Source organism: Mustela putorius, unplaced genomic scaffold (genome assembly GCF_011764305.1).
Source record: "Mustela putorius furo isolate JIRA1106 unplaced genomic scaffold, ASM1176430v1.1 tig00003898_pilon_pilon_pilon, whole genome shotgun sequence".
In the NCBI taxonomy this organism is placed as follows: Eukaryota; Metazoa; Chordata; class Mammalia; order Carnivora; family Mustelidae; genus Mustela; species Mustela putorius.
This window is the reverse complement of record NW_025422047.1, coordinates 17,915,445-17,936,657: the sequence shown is the minus strand read 5'-3', so window position 1 is coordinate 17,936,657 and position 21,213 is coordinate 17,915,445. Positions and strand designations below refer to the sequence as shown.

General features: G+C 42.5%; 1 protein-coding gene across 1 annotated transcript in view; it reads left to right on the top strand.

The window, feature by feature from the left end:
* The window catches only part of MYO5C (myosin VC), a 91,841-nt gene extending 70,628 nt beyond the window's left edge, over positions 1 to 21,213 (top strand). The window contains exons 34-41 of the mRNA XM_004755408.3: positions 237 to 335; positions 1,802 to 1,956; positions 3,408 to 3,497; positions 6,628 to 6,778; positions 7,829 to 8,111; positions 17,124 to 17,298; positions 17,718 to 17,798; positions 19,782 to 21,213. Of these exons, the coding sequence (XP_004755465.1) occupies positions 237 to 335; positions 1,802 to 1,956; positions 3,408 to 3,497; positions 6,628 to 6,778; positions 7,829 to 8,111; positions 17,124 to 17,298; positions 17,718 to 17,798; positions 19,782 to 19,934 (1,187 nt within the window). The 3' untranslated portion in view covers positions 19,935 to 21,213. The remainder of the gene's footprint in view (positions 1 to 236; positions 336 to 1,801; positions 1,957 to 3,407; positions 3,498 to 6,627; positions 6,779 to 7,828; positions 8,112 to 17,123; positions 17,299 to 17,717; positions 17,799 to 19,781) is intronic.

Genomic DNA, 21,213 nt, shown 5'->3' with positions numbered 1-21,213 from the left:
TCTCTTCAAGGATAACTCCAGCTTCTCAGCAGCAGCAGTACTCATGGATAGACTCGCAGACATGACTCACTACCAGAGGAGCTCTTCAGGATTAGTCAAGTTTCATTTATCTGAAAGCCACACGTGTTCATGTGCCAGCCAGTCAGAATGGGGTGGAGAGAGACAGAGTAGGCTATATATAAAGCCAGTAGAAGCTGTTTCTGTGAATTTAACTGATTGTTTGCCTCTGCCTATAGGCAATGATGGCCACTTGTCCTCAGGACCCAGGGAGTACCTTGGAATGCTGGAGTACAAGATGGAAGATGAGGACAAGCTCATCCAAAACCTCATTCTTGGTAGTGAGACCTGGAACTCTGAATGTCCACTCCTTCACTCATTGCTCCCATCCTGGGTGGGGGCCGCTGCTTCTCCTCGCCCAGGGTTTTTCAACCTCCACACTGGCAACCAGATAATTGGTCGTTGTGGGGGGCTGTGCACTATAGGATATTAAGTATCATCCTTGATTCCTACCCTCTGGAAACCAGTAACAACCCCTAGTCATGACAATGAAAACATCTCCAGACATTGCCAAACATCCCAAGGGAGCCAGAATTGCCCTCAGTTAAGAAGTGCTTCCCTGGCACCTGGGTGGTTCAGTGGGTTAAGCCTCTGCCTTTGGCTCAGGTCATGATCTCAAGGTCCTGGGATCGAGTCCCACATCGGGCTCTCTGCTTGGCAGGGAGCCTGCTTTCCCCACCCCACCCCCGCCTGCCTCTCTGCCTACTTGTGATCTCTCCCTGTCAAAAAATAAATAAATAAATAAATAAAGAAGAAGAAGAAGAAGAAGAAGTGCTGCCCTTACCCCTTCCAAAGTCTAATCATATTATCCAGATAGAAGACACAGCCTCTCATTTTTGTGTCTTAGTACAGGAGCTATGGGGAAAGTAATGTCGCTCCCTGTTCCTTTTGATTTCCACTGAGAATTTTATTTGTAGGCAATGTGATACAGGCTTCCCAGCCCACCTCTGTTACAGGAATATGCCAGCATACATACTCAAGGGCTGGTGGTCTTAGAACCAATCTTAATAGACTGTCTTCACCATGAAAACCACATGGTTTTCCAGGGGGAGGGAGAAAACTGACTTTCTTTCTATCAGCTGATCTCAAGATCTTAAAGTAGAAAACTGATGTGTAGCCTAACTTCCTCTTCTAAGTGACACCCCCATCCCCGCAGAGAGCACATGAGCCCCAGGACCCTTTCCTTTCTACCCTCACAGGTGCACAGCTATAGGGCCTCTTGGTTCCCTGTCTTAATGCAGCCATGGGAAGGTTCTTGTTTGCTTACCTGAGTTCATTCTATAAAGTTTCTCTCTTCCCTTTACTCCCCCTCTCTCCCCCTGCCATTCTCTTCTGCTCAAGGCCAGCAAGGCCTTCTCTGCAGGATTATTGTGTGTCTATTTTCCCGATTCAAGGGGTGCATGTGGTCACTGAGATCATATCCCACCTCCTCATTAGAGGCTGGAGTCGGGGGCACGGACGTGGGTCTCCTCCCTTATATTGGAGGTCTGAAGTCTAGGGTCTCCAGGCCAGGGAGAAGCACAAATTCTGTCTGAATTTCAGCCTTTTAAAAAAGAGAAAGTACTTGGCAAATGAGAAGTAAGAGGAACAGGTGGTACCTGTATATTTTTGCCAGACTGAATTCCTCATGCATTCAGGCACTGTATCCAGTACAGAAAAGCAAACAAGGCCTGGGCCGTATGGGGAGAGCTGATGGGGAGAGCTGGCTGTCAGCCATAGTCCTCATCAGCTCTGTCTGTTCCAGACTTGAAGCCCCGTGGCGTGGTGGTGAACATGATCCCAGGGCTCCCGGCTCACATCCTGTTCATGTGTGTGCGCTACGCGGACTCTCGGAATGATGCCGGTATGGTCAAGTCCCTCATGAACAGCACCATCAATGGCATCAAGCAGGTGGTTAAGGTAGGAACTGCCTTTGACATTAGCCCTTGGTATTTTGGTTACTTTAAGAACATCTTAAGGATTCATCCTTGGGCCGTCCTTCACCTCTCATCTTTGGTGAGCCACGGGACTCCTCAGGCAAGCCCAAGGCCCACCCAAGGAAAAAAGCCAAGCTGTCTGGAAAAGACAAGCTCCGTCAGGGATCCCCAAGGCTAAAGATTAGCACATAGACCTCAAGGCCTTACCTCCAAGGCTACAACCTGGTAATCACCAGCCCCATCACCACTACCTGCTCAGGAGGTGAGAGTCCCCTGCTGTGAGGATTCATCATTCAGCAGGAGTTAGGAGTAGAGAATTAACACTTGTCTGTTGTTGAGTGCTTCCTGGTCGCTATATTCACGAGAGCCACCAGAGGGCTCTTGGAAGGGGCACCCATGGGTTTTAGGGCACATGTGCATTTCTAGGCTATAGGCACACAGTATTTGCCTCATTTTGCTGCTCTGGAATATTTAAATATTTAGAAACTAAAAGATGCAGGCATGAAGAGTATAAATCCTTTCTCACCAGCATCTCCTGTCTCCGTTTCCCCAGTGACTCCCTGGCCTCTGCCTTTGTGTGGCCAGGACCTGCCCACATACCCCACAGTCTCTATGCTTTTCCATCCACCCCCGCCCCGACTGCCGAGGAGCTCACAACTAGCAGGCTCCCCCGGTTCCGGCAGTCTGGCTTCTGCTCCTGTCACTCCACAGAAAGATCACCAATGATTCCTCTTGCTAAATCCAATGGTTTTCCCTTCTTTTTTATCCTCCTCCCGTGGATGGAACCACTAGGCCCTCCTCTCTGAAACACTCCTACTTTGTCCTTCAAATCCCGGGACTTTCCCAGTTTTCCGCTTACCTCTGACCACGGTACCTCTTAACCTTCTCTGTGCCTCTTCCCGCTGCCCCACAAGCAGAGCTACTCTCCCCAGCAGAGTCCTCAATTCTGAGCTCTTGTCCCTCCAGCCCTTTCCTTCAAGGACAGCATTTTCCCCGCTCGTAGGAGACTTTCTCAGCTGCCCTCTTTTCACCAGCATCCTTGCATCCTGAGCGTTTGGGAGTCTAGCCTAGGACCACTGTGCAGGAGCTCAGCACCCATTTAATTATGTCTTGCGTATGTGATGTTACGAACAACGTTCTTCCCAGTCAGAACGTGAGCTCTGGAAAGCGAGGATCCTGACTTAACTTTACCAGGAAGTTTCATCATCAGAAATACTTTGCAAACCAGAACCTGCTAAATAAACATAAAAGTTTATCATTATAGTATAAATTGAGTAAAGTCTTTGGTGAATAAAAGAAGAATTCATTCTGATCAAAAGCCATGAATTGACCAAATTGGTAAGATTCATGTGATCTTGGCTCAAAGGCACCAGGAGTCACCAGATCCAACTTTGTCTTTCTTGGTTGGTTTGTTTGTTTGTTTTTGTTTTTAAGGAACATGTAAACGATTTTGAGATGCTGTCTTTTTGGCTTTCCAATACGTGTCATTTCCTCAACTGCCTGAAGCAGTACAGTGGAGAAGAGGTAGGGACACTTGCCTGTTCTGTGTTCTGTGCAGACTGCTGGTCTCTAACTTCCTCATGAGCAAGAGCTCACCACAGCAATTGGGGACATCCCCAGCTCCAGGGGTAGCCTCTGCTCCAGATGGCTTCCCCGTCTCCTTCTCAGCCAGGAGGCCAACTTCACATCACTGGTCAGACAGAAGTCACAGTCAGAAAGACTTAGCAAGAGGCTTGGACCTTGGGCATGATACTGGGTCTCAGTTTTCCTTGAGTTTTAAATTAATGAGGTCAGGGTCCCTGGGTAGTTCAGTCAGATAAGCTTTCGGCTTAGGTCACCATCCCTCAATCCTGGAATGAGCCCTGTTCAGCAGGAAGTCTGCTTCTCCCTCTCCTCTGCCCCTCCCCCTTCTCTCAAATAAATAAAATCTTTAAAATAATAATAATTAATAAAAGCATCATAATAATAATAAAGTAAGATGATTTTTAAGTTTGTTTCTGGTTGTGACATTCTGAAGTTTTCAGTATCATGACTCTAAAATCCAATCTTTAGACTAACATGACTGTTATGTTTCTTTGGAGCTCTTTTCTCTTCAGGATTCTGATCATTCCTCCACAATCTGTATGTACATTCTTTGCCATTCCAGCTCTGCTCCCAACAGAAAGGAATTCTCCACCTTCAAGTGTTCACAGACTAAAATGTCACTGACCTAAAATAATAAGGTAGTTTTCAGGGTTTTCACTGCTCTCTCAGATGTTTGTACCATTAATGGTCCCACCAGCTGTGTATGAAGTTTCCAGTGTCATCCCTTCACCAACACTTGATATTGACAGGCATTTTAATTATTTACCAATCTCATTGGTATAAAATAATACCTTGTTGACTTAATTTGCAATTACTTGATCACTAGTGAGGTGAGGACTCACTCCATGGAGGGGCACCTGGGTAGCTCAGTTGTTGAGTGTCTGACTCTTGGTTTCCACTCAGGTCATGATCTCAGAGTTAAGAGATGAAGCCCACGTAGGGCTCCATGCTCAACCGGGAGTCTGTTGGAGATTTTCTTTCTCTCTCCTGCCCTTTTCCCTACTCCCATCTTCTCTAAAATAAGTAAAATAAATATTTTAATAAAATAAATCTTTTCTTTAAAAAAAAAAAAAAAAGAGAGGGGCGCCTGGGTGGCTCAGTGGGTTAAAGCCTCAGCCTTTGGCTCGGGTCATGATCCTGGGGTCCTGGGATCGAGCCCTGTGTCGGGCTCTCTGCTCAGCAGGAAGCTTGCTTCCTCCTCTCTCTCTCTCTGTCTGCCTCTCTGCCTAATTGTGAGCTCTGTCTGTCAAATAAGTAAATAAAATCTTAAAAAAAAAAAAGGAGTCACTCCATGTGCTCATTGGTCATTTGGGTTTCTGTTTAAATTGTCTACTGACATCCGTCTCCATTTTCTTTAGAGACAATTTTTTTTCTGACTTATTTGTAGGAGATCTTTACATATCATGAATAAACCATGGTTTGTCTTATAATTTTTTTATGGAGTCCATTATACACAATTTCTGAATTTTGGTATACCAATCCTACTCTTTTATGATATGTGTTTTAGTGTCTTCAGGAAATTCTTCCCTGCCTGAGACCATGAACTTCTCTTACTTTCTTCTAAACTTCTATAATTCAAATTTAGGGCTCACAGTTATGCTTTTATCTATCCAGAACTGGTGTGATTATTTATCCCATGATGTGTGAGATAATTACCTCATACCTTCTTCTGGGTGGATAATTAATTGTCCCAATGAAGGAAAAGTAAAATAAAATATAAAAGTAACTCTACTAGTACTATAGAACAAGAAGAAAAGTAAGTAAATATAATCCAATCTCTGACTAAAATGAATAACAAAAGGAGCTGGGGGCACAGCCCAGTCCATTTAAGACAAACTGGCATGTGTGAGACATTAATGGAAGAGGATATTATTCGACACCATTTATCTTTTGACCCTTTCTTTGCCCCCTCCGCCATGTATACAGCATTCTTTTCCCTGTTTGAATGCTTTTTTTTTAACTGCCATATTTTCATTTCTATTTCAATGGTTCTTTTTCACCTCTGCCTCTTATCATTATATCCTCTTCTTAATGCTTTCTTTTTCTTTTACCTCTTTGAACATGTTGGATATATCATATTAATCTGGTTGGGCTGTTATCACAAAATACCACAGACTAGAAGGCTTTTAAACCATAGAAATGTACTTTCTCACAGTTCTAGGGGCCCAAAGTCTGACCCTCAACCAGCCTACCAGCATGGCTAGTTCCTGCTGAGAGCTCTGTTCTGGCGTGTGGATAGCTTCTTCTCACTGCTGCACCCTCCCACAGCCTCTCCTTGGGGCACGAGGTGTGGAAGAAGACAGACTGAGCTTTCTAGTGTCTTTTCTTCTTCTTTTATTTTTTTTTAAGATTTTATTTATTTATGACAAAGACAGTGAGAGAGGGAACACAAGCACAGGGGAGCTGGAGAGAGAGAAGCAGGCTCCTTGCTGAGCAGGGACCCCCCATCCCATATGGATCCTGGAAACCTGGGATCATGACCCTAGCCTAAGGCAGATGCTTAACTGACTGAGCCACCCAGGTGCCCCCTAGTGTCTCTTCTTAAAGGGATACTAATCCTATCAGATTAGGGCCTCATACTAAGGACCTCATTTGATCTGAATAACCTGGTCACAGGCTCCATCTTCAAATACAGCCACACTGGAGGAGAGGGCTCTGACATCATAAATATTTAGTCCATAACACACATTTTAAAATATTTCAGGTTAATCTGTGCTCTATAATAATTAAGTCATGAATCTCTTGTATTGCATCTCCTGGCCTCTTACAGGTGTGTGTTTCCTTTGTGGCTTTGCCGTCTTTTTTGATGAGCTTCCATGGGATTTGTTCTGCACTGTATGGTATAGGTGCAGGGCAGGGGGTGGGGGGTGCCTATTTGTAGGGTGAGGAGGCAATATGGCGACAGTTATAGAGAGTAAGCGGCACTACAGACATGCAGAGCTCATTTCATACAATCAGAAGCTGGGTTTTAAAGTATAGACGCTTATTGGACTGTCCCTAATAGAGGTAGTGATTTAATTTCCTACATGTCTGTATCATTCTAATATATATATGCTCACATTACTTTCAGGAATTCATGAAGCTTAATAGTCCACATCAGAATAAGAATTGCTTGAACAACTTTGACCTCTCAGAATACAGACAGATTCTTAGTGATGTGGCGATACGAATCTATCATCAGTTCATTGTTGTAATGGAAAACAACATTCAACCAATAATAGGTAAGAAAAGAATTGATGACCAAAAGATATTTATGGTCACCCTGAGACCTTAAAAAAAGAAATCCAGGGCTGCCTGGGTGGCTCAGTTGTTAAGCCTCTGCCTTTGGCTCAGGTCATGATTCCAGGGTCCTGGGATCGAACCCTGTGTCGGGCTCTCCACTCAGCAGGGAGCCTGCTTCTCCCTCTCTGGCTCTCCCTTGCTTGTGTTCCTTCTTTCACTATCTCTCTCTGTAATATATAAATAAAATCTTTTTAAAAAATAAAATAATGAAATAAATCCAGTATAAGCTATGCAATGACAAAGAATATAATTTTAAACCCAGAAAAATTTAATTATGTAAATGTCTACTTTTTAATTCTTTTTAATTGCTTGAAATGATGACCTATATAAAAGTACATAGTTCTTGGGGTGCCTGGGTGGCTCAGTGGGTTAAGCCACTGCCTTCGGCTCAGGTCATGATCTCAGGGTCCTGGGATCGAGCCCCGCGTCGGGCTCTCTGCTCAGCGGGGAGCCTGCTTCTCCCTCTCTCTCTGTCTGCCTCTCTGCCTGCTTGTGATCTCTCTGTCAAATAAATTTTAAAAATCTTTTTAAAAAAGTACATAGTTCTTAGTTTCCTGCCTGTAATGGTGATTCACCCTGAAGGATAAGACTAGGGAGACCTGCTACTACTTATGTAGCTAATCCTAGGTCATCACTAAGCATTTTTGAAATCCTAAAGTCCCACTCAAATTCTTGTATACTTTCTTCAGTTTTCTGAAATTTAAATACTCTGGCTTTAAATGGTTCCAGACCATCAGTTATCATGTTAACCTGCTCCCTCTCCTGTAAAGTTGAAAGAAGAAGGACTCCAAGCTGTTGTAAAGAGCCATGCACCTCCTCCCTCTGGGGCTCCCCAGTCCTTGATCATCTTGCTTCCCCTATCACAGCTGTGTCCACTGCTAACTCCTGCAGAAAATGTGCCACCTCCTGGAACAGACCCAGGAGAGCCACGGAAAACGTTCTCTGGTCGTGCCCACTGTGTGAGCAAGACATGCTTGTGTTCTCTCTAGTGCAGGGCATGCTGGAATACGAGAGCCTGCAGGGCATTTCTGGCCTGAAGCCCACCGGCTTCCGGAAGCGGTCCTCCAGCATAGATGACACGGACGCCTACACGATGACCTCCGTCCTGCAGCAGCTGAGCTACTTCTACAGCACCATGTGCCAGAATGGCCTGGACCCTGAGCTGGTGAGGCAGGCTGTGAAGCAGCTCTTCTTCTTGATCGGGGCCGTCACCCTGAACAGCCTCTTCCTGCGCAAAGACATGTGCTCCTGCAGAAAAGGGATGCAGATCAGGTAAAACCCATAAGCCTTCACCCGTACCCAGAGGCAGCTGGGAAGAATGTCCTTTGTTAGGGTCCATAATCAAAGGAGCGAGACTGATAACAAAGCGAAGGTCAAGCAAAGCTTTATTTCGCACCAAGCATCGAGAATCAAACCAACCGGTTGGCGCCAAACCAACGGGTCGGGGATGTCTCTTACAAAGAGGCGACCCCTCCCAGCCTCACAGACTAACTTTTATAGAGGTGGTTGAGCCTGGCTATACACAAGTGGCCAATGAGATTGCAACACACAAAAAAACCTGCACAGTCATGCTACATCAGCAACACACAGAATAAACTGCACAGTCATATTAGGTCACACACAGGTGGCCAATTGAATTTCAATTTACCTTAGTAGATATATGCATGCCCCACTGATTGAATGTCTCCACCCGGCCTGACCCACCCTTGTATCTGTGCTTTGCAAGTAAGTTGAACCTCTGGGAGGTGCAGGGTCAATCTAAGTTCACTGCATAAACACAAAATGGCTCCCTCTGGCTAAGTAGGCCCTTACACCCTTAATGTCTGCTGCCCCTCCGTGTGAGCTGTGCTGCTGGGGTAGGGGCGTGCAAGAGGACTCTTAGAAACTTGAGGAGGTCTGTGGTCTGGTGGTAGCCCCAACCCCCGGTCATCACTCTGCACCAAGCTAGCTTGGCACTCAGGCCCAGGGCCTTCCTTTGGTGGTTAAAGACTAGTAACTAGTAACTGTGTATTTTAAATCCTGGCACTGGGTGCTTGTCAGACACTCAACTGGCGTTTACTGACTGCCACCTCTGTGACTCGCACTGTTGGCAGCTGAGGACATGGGAAATGAAGGAAAGAGCAGCTAGATCCCTGCCCTCCAGAACCTCAAAATAGTCAAATGACCATTCAAGGCAATTATGGTGAAGTCACAAACAAGGATGCAGAGAAGAGAGGTCGTGGTGGATAGACAAGTGAGGCCTGAGAGCTATGCACTGAGTGATCCGACAGGGAGAAGAACATTCCAGGCAGGGGAAATGAGGCAGGCAAAGGCACAGAGGGAGAGCTGAATGAGGAGCCTCCCTCAGGCTCTAGGAGGAAGCTCTGTCTAGATTCAGCAGGGGTTTGTTTGGGGAGCAGCAAGACCAATGTCCTGAGGACATGGTGAGACACAGTTTTGAGGTGTGTCAACTTTTCCTGATCTCTTAGTTGAGGAAACACAAACCCTGAACTCTTGTTAGAGTTAGCACTATTGAGTGACTAGAAATAGGGTATATAGTTACGATTTCTATGATTTGCACAGGGATTTGATACATGTATGTGGCATGAGAAGTTGAGATCGTGTTGACAACAGTGATGTCAGGGTAGGGAGCAAAGGAAGCCTCTTGAGCCAAGAAGTAAACAAGGCATCTATTAAACAGTGTTAGCATTAATGAAAATTGAACTTAGACATTCCCATAAACCAGGCTGGCAGATTCCCATGACACCAGGTTGTGGTTTTCAGATAAGAAAGAGGATTCTGAAGGGCTTTGTGGATCTTCTTCTTGGGAAAGGAAAAGGTTCTATTTTTTTCCCAAGCTCCAGGCAGAAGCCCTGTGGGCCTCTGAGGTAGGATTCAACCCTATTTAGAGGAAACCCATAAACCTCAACGTGTCATTACAGCCCTGGATAAGCAATTCTCTTTCCTTCTGTGGGTTCTCCACGAGTGAGGACAGTCATAAACAAGATGGATGCGCCTGGATCCCGTGACAGCTGCTCAGAGGAGAGGCCACATCTGTCCCCATAGGTGCTCAGTGCTTTCTTGGTTCACCAGTTGACAGCGACCATCTGAGAAGTAATTCCCTTATGGTGTGGTGCTCTGAGGAGCACATGCATTTCACAGAGGCTCGTTTATCCAGGTATTTATTAAGCTTCTGCCATGAGCAAGGCCCATGAGGATTTGAGGTGGCTTTACAATGAAAACACACAAGCCACAAAATAATAAAGCCTGAATACAAGTAGAAGATCAAGAACAAAGGGGAAAAACCATAAACATTGGACAGAGTCGCCTGAAAACTGTTTCTGGGCTTCCTGGCTGATGGGACAAAAAGCCAAACATGGTCAGCTCTCTGGTCTCATGAGTATGGTAAGCCAGGTGTTCCCAGGGAAGAGGTAAATATTTTCCCAATTATTTTTTGTTCCTAGTCATGAGTTATAAAAAATAAGGTTTCACATGAAACTTTATCCCACAGTCTCTGCAGTAGCATTTTTGCAGCAAGTTTCGCTGTGGCTGATTTGTCCAGCAATCTTCGGTGAAAGCCTTCACAGGGCATGGGGAGACAGACAGTTCTGTCAGGGACCAGAGTAATGTGCCCAACAACATGCATGGCTTGCTGGACTAAGGGACCTGGGGAAGAATGGGAAAGGCATTGGTTTGGGTCTGAAAGCACAGGCAGAATTTCAGCAGACCCAGGCTTAGAGGAATGAGCACAAGCTTCATGACAGAAAACTGCTGGTAGGGTATTAATAGCTCCCTTCGAATGGAGGGCCAGGTTGGTTACATCGAGAAAGTGGAACACGGGCCTGAGCAACGCACGTGTCAGTCCCTCAGTGGTCGCAGCCACCACAGGCTTTTTGGCTTTTTTTTTTCCCGGAAGGCTTTCAACTCTGAATTCAAATTCTTCAATAGCTGTAGGAGTATTCGGGTTATATATCTCATCTTCGATGAGCTTCTTTAAGGAATCAGTGCCCTTCATCTAAGTTGTTGAGTTTATGTGCATGGAGCTACAAATAATATTTCCATATTGTTTTACTTTCTGCAGAATTTGGAGTGATATCCCCTCACTTCCATTCCTGAATTGGTGATCTGTGTCTTCTCTTTTTATCTTGATCTGTCTTGCCAGGGGTTGTTAATCAATTTTACTGATCCTTTCAAATAACCAGCTTTGGCTTTCATTGATTTTTCTCTTTTTTTAGAAAATTTAATTGATTTCTGTTACTGTCTTTATTATATCATTCCTTCTGCTTGCTTTGGATGTATTTTTGCTCTTTTTTTTCTTGTTTCTTAAGGTAGAAGCATTGGTTATTGACTTTGAGACCTCTCTTTTCTAACATAAGCATTTAATGCCAAAAATTTCTCTTTAAGCACTAACTTTATCCCACAAATTCCGAGATGTTGTTTTTCATTTTTTTTTTTTTAATTGAAAATAGTTTCTAGTTTTCTTGGAGTCTTACTCTTTGACCTGTGGACTACTTAGAAGTATGTTGTTCAGGGGCATCTGGGTGGCCCAGTCAGTTAAGCCTCTGCCTTCAGCCCAGGTCATGATCTTGGGGTCCTGGGATCAAGCCCTGTGTGTCTATTTCTGTCTCTCCCTCTCCCCCTCCCTACCATTCATGCTCTCTCTATCCCTCTCTCTCAGCAAATAAATAAAATCTTTTAAAAAAAAGTTACAAGCTTTCAGAGACTTTCTTGCTCCCTTTCTATTACTGACTTTTGGTTTAATTCCATATGATCAAAAAATGTATTCTGTCAGTCACACCCTTGGAAACAGAATATAGAATGATTGTTGCCCAGGACTGAGGAGAGAGAGGAAGAGGGAGGCGTTGTTCAGGATACAGAGTTTCAGGTATTCAGGTTCTATTCTATGCTGGGCATGGAGTCTGCTTAAAACATTCTATCTCTCTCTCTCCTTCTGCCCCTCCCCCCTCTAAAAATTTATCTACTGTGTTTTTACTCTATCTTTGTATTTTTTAGTGTTTGTTCTAGGAATTAAAGAATATATACTGAATTTTCAGTCTATTTAGTTAGTTATTTCGAAGTAAGCTCCATGCCCAACATGGGGCTTGAACTCACCACCCTGAGATCAAGACCTGAGTGAAATCAAGATTCAGATGCTTAACTGACTGAGCCACGCAGGTGCCCCTTTTAGTCTATTTAGAATCATTATCTTAACCATGTCAAGTGAAATATAAGATGCTTACCATCACATAGGCCCCTTTCCCCTTTATGTTATAGTTGTCTTATGTATTGTATCTACAGACATCAAAAACTCTGCCAGATAATGTTATAATTTTCATTTTAAACCAGCTAATATATTTTAAGAAACTCAATAGAAGAACTGTCTATTATATTTGCCCACATGTTTACTCCGTTTCTGTTACTCCTTCATTCCTAATGTAGCAAGTCTTATTTTTTCCCCCAAATCTCATTTTGATACCATTTCCTTTCTGCCTGAAGGCATTCTTTTGGTAATCCTTACACAGCAAGTTCAGTGCCAATACTTAGTTTTCTTTCACCTGAAAATGTCTTCATTTCACTTTCATTCCTGAAGTATATTTTGGTGAGATATAGAATTTTTGTTTGCATTCCATTTTTTTTCATCGCTTTAAAAATGTGAAACATTTTCCCATGGTTTCTGACGAGAAATGCAAGGATATTTGAATTGCTTTTCCCTACAAGTAATGCACAGTTTTTCTCAGATTGCGTTCAAGATTTTTTGGTCTTTGATTTTCCACAGTTTAATTAGGATATGTCTGGGTGTGGATTTCTTCGAGTTTAACCTCTTTGAAATTCCCTGAGCTTTTTGAATCTGTAAGCTTGCCCATCTCACTAAATCTGGGACCTTTTCAGTCATTTCATTTCATTCCTTTTTTTTTTTTTTAAGATTTTATTTTTTTATTTGAAAGAGGCAGAGAAAGCGAAAGAACAGCAAAGGAAGAGGGAGAGAGAGAAGCAGGCTCCCCACTGAGCAGGAAGCCCTATGTGGAACTCAATCCCAGGACCCTGGGATCATGACCTGAGCTGAAGGCAGATGCTTAACCAACTGAGGCAGCCAGGTGCCCCCTTTTCAGCCATTTCTTCAAGTATTTTGTCTGCACCATAATTTCTCCTTTCCCCTGGAACTTCAATAACATGAATGCTAAGCCTTTCATTATGGTCCCATGAGTCCCTAAAGTTGTTTATTTAATTTATTTTCCCTCTGTTTTCATTCTTTAGATCGAATTCTCTCTCTCTCTCTCTCTTTTTTTTTTTTTAAGATTTTATTTATTTGACAGACAGAGATCACAAGTAGGCAGAGAGGCAGGCAGAGAGAGAGGAAGAAGCAGGCTCCCTGCTGAGCAGAGAGCCCGATTCGGGGCTCATTGCCAGGACCCTGGGATCATGACCTGAGCCGAAAGCAGAGGCTTTAACCCACTGAGCCACCCAAGCGCCCCCGAATTCTCTCTCTTGACTGTTTCCTCTGGCATCTCTATTCTGCTGTTGAACCCATTAAAAGAATTCTTTTATTTTTGTTATTATATTTTTCAGTTGTAAAGTTTTTGTTTGGTTTTTCTTTGTATCATCCTTTTCTTTTCTGAGACTTTCTGTTGTTTCATTTATTTCAAGATAGTTTGTCTTTACTTTTTGGAGCATTTTTATGATAGCTTCTTTAAAATCTCTGTGTCATTTCAGAATTAACATCTATTGATTTTCTTGTTTGATGTAAATTGAGACTTTCTTGGTTCTTCATAAGCCAAGTAATTTTGAATCATCTCCTGGACACTTCTAGTATTATACTGAGACTTTGGGTCTTTCAGTCTTATGGAGAATGTTGATATTTTTATCAGATAACCCATTTGAGTATTTGAGTTCAGGCTGCGAGTTCTGACCATCATTTGTGACTTGTGACCCCTGTGTCAGTTCTCAAAGCTTTTGTTATGCTGTTTGGTTCTGTCTCACGTGTGACACGCCATGGTCAGCCTGAAACTTGGGTGGTGCTCTGTCCCATTGTTTAGTCCTCAAAGCCTATGTGTGCTGTTGAGGGTCAGATCCGTGCATGGGCCCAAGGTTGCACCAAGGAGTTCATGAACAACTTTAAAGGGTTGTTTTCCCAAACTCCTCCATCTCCAAAACACCCCTGATACTTTCCAGATTCCCGAGAATCCCCTCTTTGGTCCTCTAGACAGAAAACTGGGGGTTTACTTAACTCACTGTGTGGTGTACTTGCTACAAATATCTTCGTCTGGGACTAAGTGGTGGCAGAAATGAATAATGGGGGTTCACCCCATTCTCTTGAACCACAGTTGCTCCATTTGGAGAAGGTTTTCCTCCCTCAGAGTTTTAGCTTCCTACTGGACCCCATGGCCACACTGCTACCACAATGAAATTGTTTGGGGCTGAAGCACAAAAAGAAGAAAGAAAAAGTAGAAAGAAGAAAAGCAGAGGACTTCTATCCTTTCTAAAGAGCTTTAAGACAATTTTTTTCAGCTCCTCAACACAGACCTAGAGGCCTCTGACTGGAAGACTTTATTGCCATCAGTACCCACTGCTGAGTTTCAGGCTCCTTTGAGGTCAGGCTAATGAATAGTAGACAGAAAAAACTAGTAAATTCACTACCCATTTGTCAATACTTCAAATCCTGGTCTTCTTTCCCAACCTACCTAGTACTATTTACTTTCCAGAGTCCTCAAGTAGCAGCTTCAGGCATTCCATCAAACTTTTACAGCTGCATTCAATGGGAGGGCAAAGTGGAGTGTGTTCTTGCATAGAACCAGAACTCCACCACTGATTTTTCCGCTTTTCTAAACCTGATGAATAATCAACATACAGTGTTATATTAGTTTCAGGTACACAAAAGCATGATTCAGCAATTCTGTACATCACTCGGTGCTCATCAGGATAAGTGTGCTCATAATTCCCTTTATCTATTTCACCCTTCCTCCTACCCGTCTCCCTTCTGGCAACCACCAGTTTGTTCTCTGTATTTAAGAATCTGGTTTTTGGTTTCTTTTTCCCTTTGTCTAGTTTCTTAAGTTTCACATGTGAATGAAATCATACGTTACTGGTCTTTCCTCAACAGACTTATTTTACTCAGCCTTATACCCTCTAGGGCAATCCATGTTATTGCAAATGGCAAGACCTCATTCTTTTTTATGGCTGAGTAGTAGTCCATTGTATAGCTACACCACACCTTCTTCATCTCTTCATCTATTGAGAGACACCAGGGTTGCCTCCATATCTTGACTATTATAAATAATGCTACAATAAACATAGGGGTACATATATCTTTTTGAATTAGCATTTTCATTGTCTTTGGGTAAATACCCTGTATTTACCCAATACTTTGGGTATAATTACTGGATTATGTTCCACCACTGATTTTTTAGTGGGAGAATTAACATGCTCAACATCCATATTAAGGAGGGACTGTGGCAGGATTAAGTAGGACGAATTAGAAGGGATAAGATGGGAGGCCCAATAGGAATCCATTGTAATGAGAACTCAAACTAGTGGAACCAAATTGCCAGTGCAAAAAAGGCAGGAAACCAGTACAAGAAATAGTATCTCACACTCATTACATCCCTTTGGAATATACCAACTCAGCATTATTGTCGCAGTGTTATAGTCAAAGAGAAGACCCACGTAGGGAGTTGCTAATTTAGAAGGCCCAAGCTAGGAATGCCCTTAGAGATCACCTGGTTCAACACTCATTTTTTTTTAAGATTTTATTTATTTATTTGACAGAGAGAGATCACAAGTAGGCAGAGAGGCAGGCAGAGAGAGAGAGAGGAGGAAGGCTCCCCGCTGAGCAGAGAGCCCAATGCGGGACTCAGTCCCAGGACCCTGAGATCATGACCTGAGCCGAAGGCAGTGGCTTAACCCACTGAACCACCCAGGCGCCCTCAACACTCATTTTTTTAAAGGTTTATTTATTTAAGTAATTTCCACACCCAACGTGGAACTTGAACCCATGATCCCAAGATCAAAAGTTGCACGCTCTTCCAGTAGAGCCAGCCAGGAGCCCCCAAAATTCAATTTTTAAAACCAGCTTCATTGATAGATAATTTGCATATTGTAAATTTTATCTATTCTATGAACTATATTTGTATAGTTCAATGGGTTTTGGTATATTTACAGAGTTGTACAATCACCATAATGTAATTTTAAAACCTTTCCCTCACTCTAAAAAGAATTCTTATACCCATTAGCACCAGCACTCATCCGCTACCATATCCCACATCCATAGTCCCCTCTCCCTCAGGGGAGGCAAGCACAAATATATTTTCTTTCTCTATAGGTTTGTTGTTCTGGACACTTTTATAAATGGAACCATAAAATGTGTTGTCTTTTGTGACTGACTTCTTTCCCTTAGCATAATATTCTCAAAGATCATCCATGTGGTAGCATGTATCAATACCTCATTCCTTTTTATTGCTGAATAATATCCCACTGTATGGACATACCACAATTTGTGTATCCATCAGTTGTTGGGTTGTTTTGGGTTGTTTTCATTTTTTGGCTACGCTGCAGTGAACGTGTATGCACGATATTTTATGTGGACATGCTCTCAGTTCTCTTGAGTATATATCCAAGAGTGGAATTGCTGGGTCATATGGCAGTTCTATGTTTAACACTTTGGGGAACTGTCAACCTGTTTTCCTTAGCAGCTCTACCATTTTACATTCCCACTAGCAATAAATGGGGGTTCTCAACACTCTCACTTACCCATAGAGGTTGAGTAACTTTCCAAACTCACAAAGTAGACTGGTGGGACTAAAACTCATACCTCTTACCTTATAAACTTATGATAATTAGTGACACAAACAAGAATAAAAACCCCAGTGGACCAAATGAAAGCCTTCTACCAATTGAAAATTTTCTGCCAATTTAGGAAAAGAAAGCAGTTTTTTATACCAATGCAAGATCTTCAAATATCACTATGATTTTTTCCTTTAGTAGATTTTCAAATCCATTATTAAGCTTATTTTAATAGATCACTTTATAAATTATTGCAGTCACCACTTTTTGCTCATATTTTCCCCAAAGTTTAGAGCTGCTATGGCCCTCACCCCAGACCATCAAGATCCTTAGAACCACAGATCATGAGAGCTAATCATTTGGTCCAACCCCCTCATGTTACAAATGAAGAAACGGCTGGACCATGGTCCTAAAGCTCTCAGTGAACTCGGATACCCTCTCAGGACACACTGGGGGATTTGGCATCCTCCCCTGAAGTGTTCTCAACAGATCACCCACTATTCACTGTTTCTCTGGCTTTTACTCCAGGTGCAACATCAGCTACTTAGAAGAATGGCTTAAAGATAAGAATTTGCAGAACAGCTTGGCCAAGGAAACTTTGGAACCTCTCTCTCAGGCAGCCTGGTTGCTTCAGGTCAAGAAGACCACAGACAGCGATGCCAAGGAGATCTATGAACGCTGTACCTCACTGTCTGCTGTGCAGGTGACCAAGCTTGCTGAGTGTGTCCCTGATCTTCAAAAACAGATTGTGTGATTGGTGTCACCCTTTCTGGCTTAGCCAGCCACAGGGTGTGTCTGAGTCTCGGTGTGCTCTTTGGGGAGCACACGTATCTCCAAGGTCCACCCTCTTATCTAATAAGCATTTATTCAATACTAACTTAGGACTTAAAAACAGAAAAGTGCCTATGATACATTCCCTGCCCTCTGAGCTCACGAATGTGTATGTATGGGGGGAGGGGAGGGGTTAAGGAAGGAGGCCAGAACACATGGTTCTTAGAGGCACTTTACAGTATCGAAGAACTACATGTGGTTCCCAACAGTTCCCAAACCATCAGAATCGTTATTTCGTGGACAGACTTGTCCTTTTTCATGGTCTAACACCATCTTATGTGCTGTTTGCAGATCATAAAGATCCTTAATTCATACACACCTATAGATGACTTTGAAAAAAGAGTGACTCCATCTTTTGTTCGTAAAGTACAGGTAAGATCCTTAAGGATGTACCTTTTAATTTTCAGTATAAGAAATTGAGGGGACACCCGGGTGGCTCAGTCAGTTAAATGTCCAACTCTTGATCTCGGCTCAAGTCTTGATCTGAGGGTTGTGAGTTCAGGCCCCACATTGGATCCACACTGGGCATGGAGTATATGTTAAATGAATGAATGAATAATTGAATATTGAATATTGAATTAATGTTATAGAAATCTAAGATTAAAGCACATTTACCAAACATGCAAACAAAAGGCACTTAGCAAAAGCAGCAGGAATGGATAAAGAAGATGTGTATATATACAATGGAATACTATGCAGCCATCAAAAACCCAAAATCTTACCATTTGCAACAACGTGGATGGAACTAGAGGGTATTATGCTAAGCAAAATAAGTAAATCAAAGAAAGACAATTATCATGATCTCTCTGATATGAGTAACTTGAGAGGCAGAGCAGGGTATCATAGGGGGGAAGGGAGGAGAAAATGAAGAAGATGGGACCAGGGAGAAAGACAAACCGTAAGAGACTCTCAATCTCAGGAAACAAACTGAGGGTTGCAGGAGGGGAGAGGGGTGGAAGGGATGGGGTGGCTGGGTGATGGACATTGGGGAGAGTATGTGCTATGGCAAGTGCTGTGAATTGTGTAAGACTAATGATTCACAGACCTGTACCCCTGAAGCAAATAATACATTATATGTTAATAATAATTTAAAAATTTTTTTAAAGCAGCAGGCATTTTCCCTGTCAAATATCCATTTTATTCTTTTTTTTAATTTTTGAATTTTTAAAAATATTTAATTTATTTATTTGAGAAAGCACAAGCAAGGGGAGCAGCAGAGAGAGAGGGAGAAGGAGGCTCCCCACTAAACAGGAAGCCCAATGCGGGGCTCAATCCCAGGACCCTGTGTTCATGACCTGAGCTGAAGGCAGACGCTTAGCCAACTGAGGCACCAGGCGCATTTTAGCCTCTAAAACCATGATTTACCTGCTGTGTTCCTTCAACATGTCTGGTTTATTATCAGTCTTCTTATCAGCACTGTGCAAGGGAGCAGAGGCTGAATGGAAAAATGTATACCCACTTTTCTTATTTTAATCCCTAAAGTGTCTTCCCCAATCAACTAAGGTATCATTTCTCAAAGTTTGATTCAAGGATCCTGTAGGTCCTTGAGACCTTTTCAGGGGATCTGCAAAGGCTTCCTTTTTCCAAGTATGTATGTGTGAAGCAGACTTTTCTTTCTCTACTTCAACCTCTACTTTCCTCTACTTTCAACCTCTATTCACTGTAGGTTGAATGCAGAAGCGGATATGAGAGATTTTACCTATCATTAAGTCAGACATTAAAAAGATTTACAAAAATACAATACAATACAACTTCCTACTATTTTTTTTGTTTTAAAAAATAGTTACTTTTCAATAAATGTTTACACGCATTGGGTTTGTTCTTGTTACTCTAATGAATTAATATTTTAAATTGTTTTAATTACTAATATAGTAAATATCAATAGTTCTACCCATATGTACAAAACTCTTTGGGGTCTTCAGTAATCTTTAAAGAGTATAAAGGAGTGTTGAGATAAAAAAGTTTACAAACTACTGAACTATAAAAAAGGATAACTGTTAGAAAGATTTAATACTATAGATCTACTCATGTCTGGCCTTAGAATTATGCCACAAGAATGAGTAAGAATAGAAAACAGATCCATTTACAGTCAGTCCATCCTGTGGGAAATTAACTTCTGAGGTGAAACAGAGCACGTAAGTAAATATTCATGAGAGCTGATTGGAAATCCTGCATAGATCATTTCACCAAGGGAATGTGTTGTTAAAAGGCTTTTTTGTGCATTCGCTGACATGATTTTGAAAGGAGCTTTTCAGCGATGGTGGAGTTGTGTTTTCCTCTCTCTAGACTTCTAGACAATCATAAAGCAGAATGCACTGGTTTCTTTATTCATTTTTCCTCTGGTTTTAATTTCAGGCTCTCCTAAATAACCGGGCGGATTCATCCCAGCTGATGTTGGATACAAAATATCTCTTTCAAGTTACATTTCCTTTTACCCCCTCTCCACATGCTCTGGAAATGATTCAGATCCCCAGCAGTTTTAAGCTAGGCTTTCTCAATAGGTTATAGCAGGAGAAAAGAGAGTAAGTGTACTTTTCCCTCAGAGGCTACATGAAGAGCGAAAATGAGGGATGTGGATTATTATTGGAACTGGAAATGCTTTGGAATGTGATGTAAGGAAGAACGTAAGAATTCTCCAAGATGGGCCACATCTTCTCTTGCTCCCGGTGATGGTGTCACCACTGTCATTCTGTAAGAATTAACACACACTAGCTGGGGTTGGAAAGGCCACGTCTACCTTCAGAAGCACAGCCAGCTTTTACTGGGATTCCTGGAAGGCCCGTATTTTCTAGATCTGTCTTGGGACAGGACTCCCCCACCCAGAGGGCATAGGATCCGGGAGCCCTGTGTCTCCTAAGTATTCTAATGTTTTTGTGAGGCCCGGGTACATTTATGAAGCCGCAGGTGGGGTCCAGGGCTGCGTCCTCCAGGAAATAATCCCATTTGGCCACAAGATCCTGTCAAAAGTCCTCTGACCCCCAGGCCTCCTGCCCCGAGGTCAGGGGGTTGGGGTTCATTCACTTTTTATTAAAAATGCTCCTGCATGCAAAAACATTTATAATTTCAGGTTCCTCTAGTTTGTAAGAGAATATTCAATCTGAGATGAATCATATGAAGTATTTTATATACATATATTCTAAAACGAATCTATTAGTAAGATTAATTCATGCCCATTTATCATCTCTTCTAAAAGAACATTTCTTTAACTATTATCTGCCAACACACTTGCCATACTTTCTCATAGTTCATATAATGTTTTTCAAAACTAAGCTTAAAAGACAACTTAAATGATTTTCTCTATCTTTTCAGCATTCAAATATGTTCTTAAAATTTTTCCCATAAAAATAACTGAAGAATTATGTCAATTCCTCCTTAGGATAAACCAGCATTTCCCAAGTTTTGTGGAGACGGACTATCCCTTGTCCACCGCCCCCAACACACACCTCCTCCAAACCTTTTCTTTCCTTCCTTTCAGAGCACACAATGTCATTTGACCAGCCCTGCTAGCATATATGGCCAGTGGCCCCAGTGCTCCTGGGCGCCATTCCGAGGATCCCAACCAGCCCTCTGCTTCTGACAGATTCCCAGGCTGTGGTTGTGATTCTCTAACACGGACATATATCTTAGGGGTGGAAATAATATATGATGATGAAGCAATGTCGCCCTGATAGGTGATTATGTCTTTTCATATTATAAATGATTTAGTTCACTTAGATACATTGTATAGGAAGAAATGAAAAGTAGAACTTTTAAGTATTTTAATCAATAAAATAAATTACCAAATGAA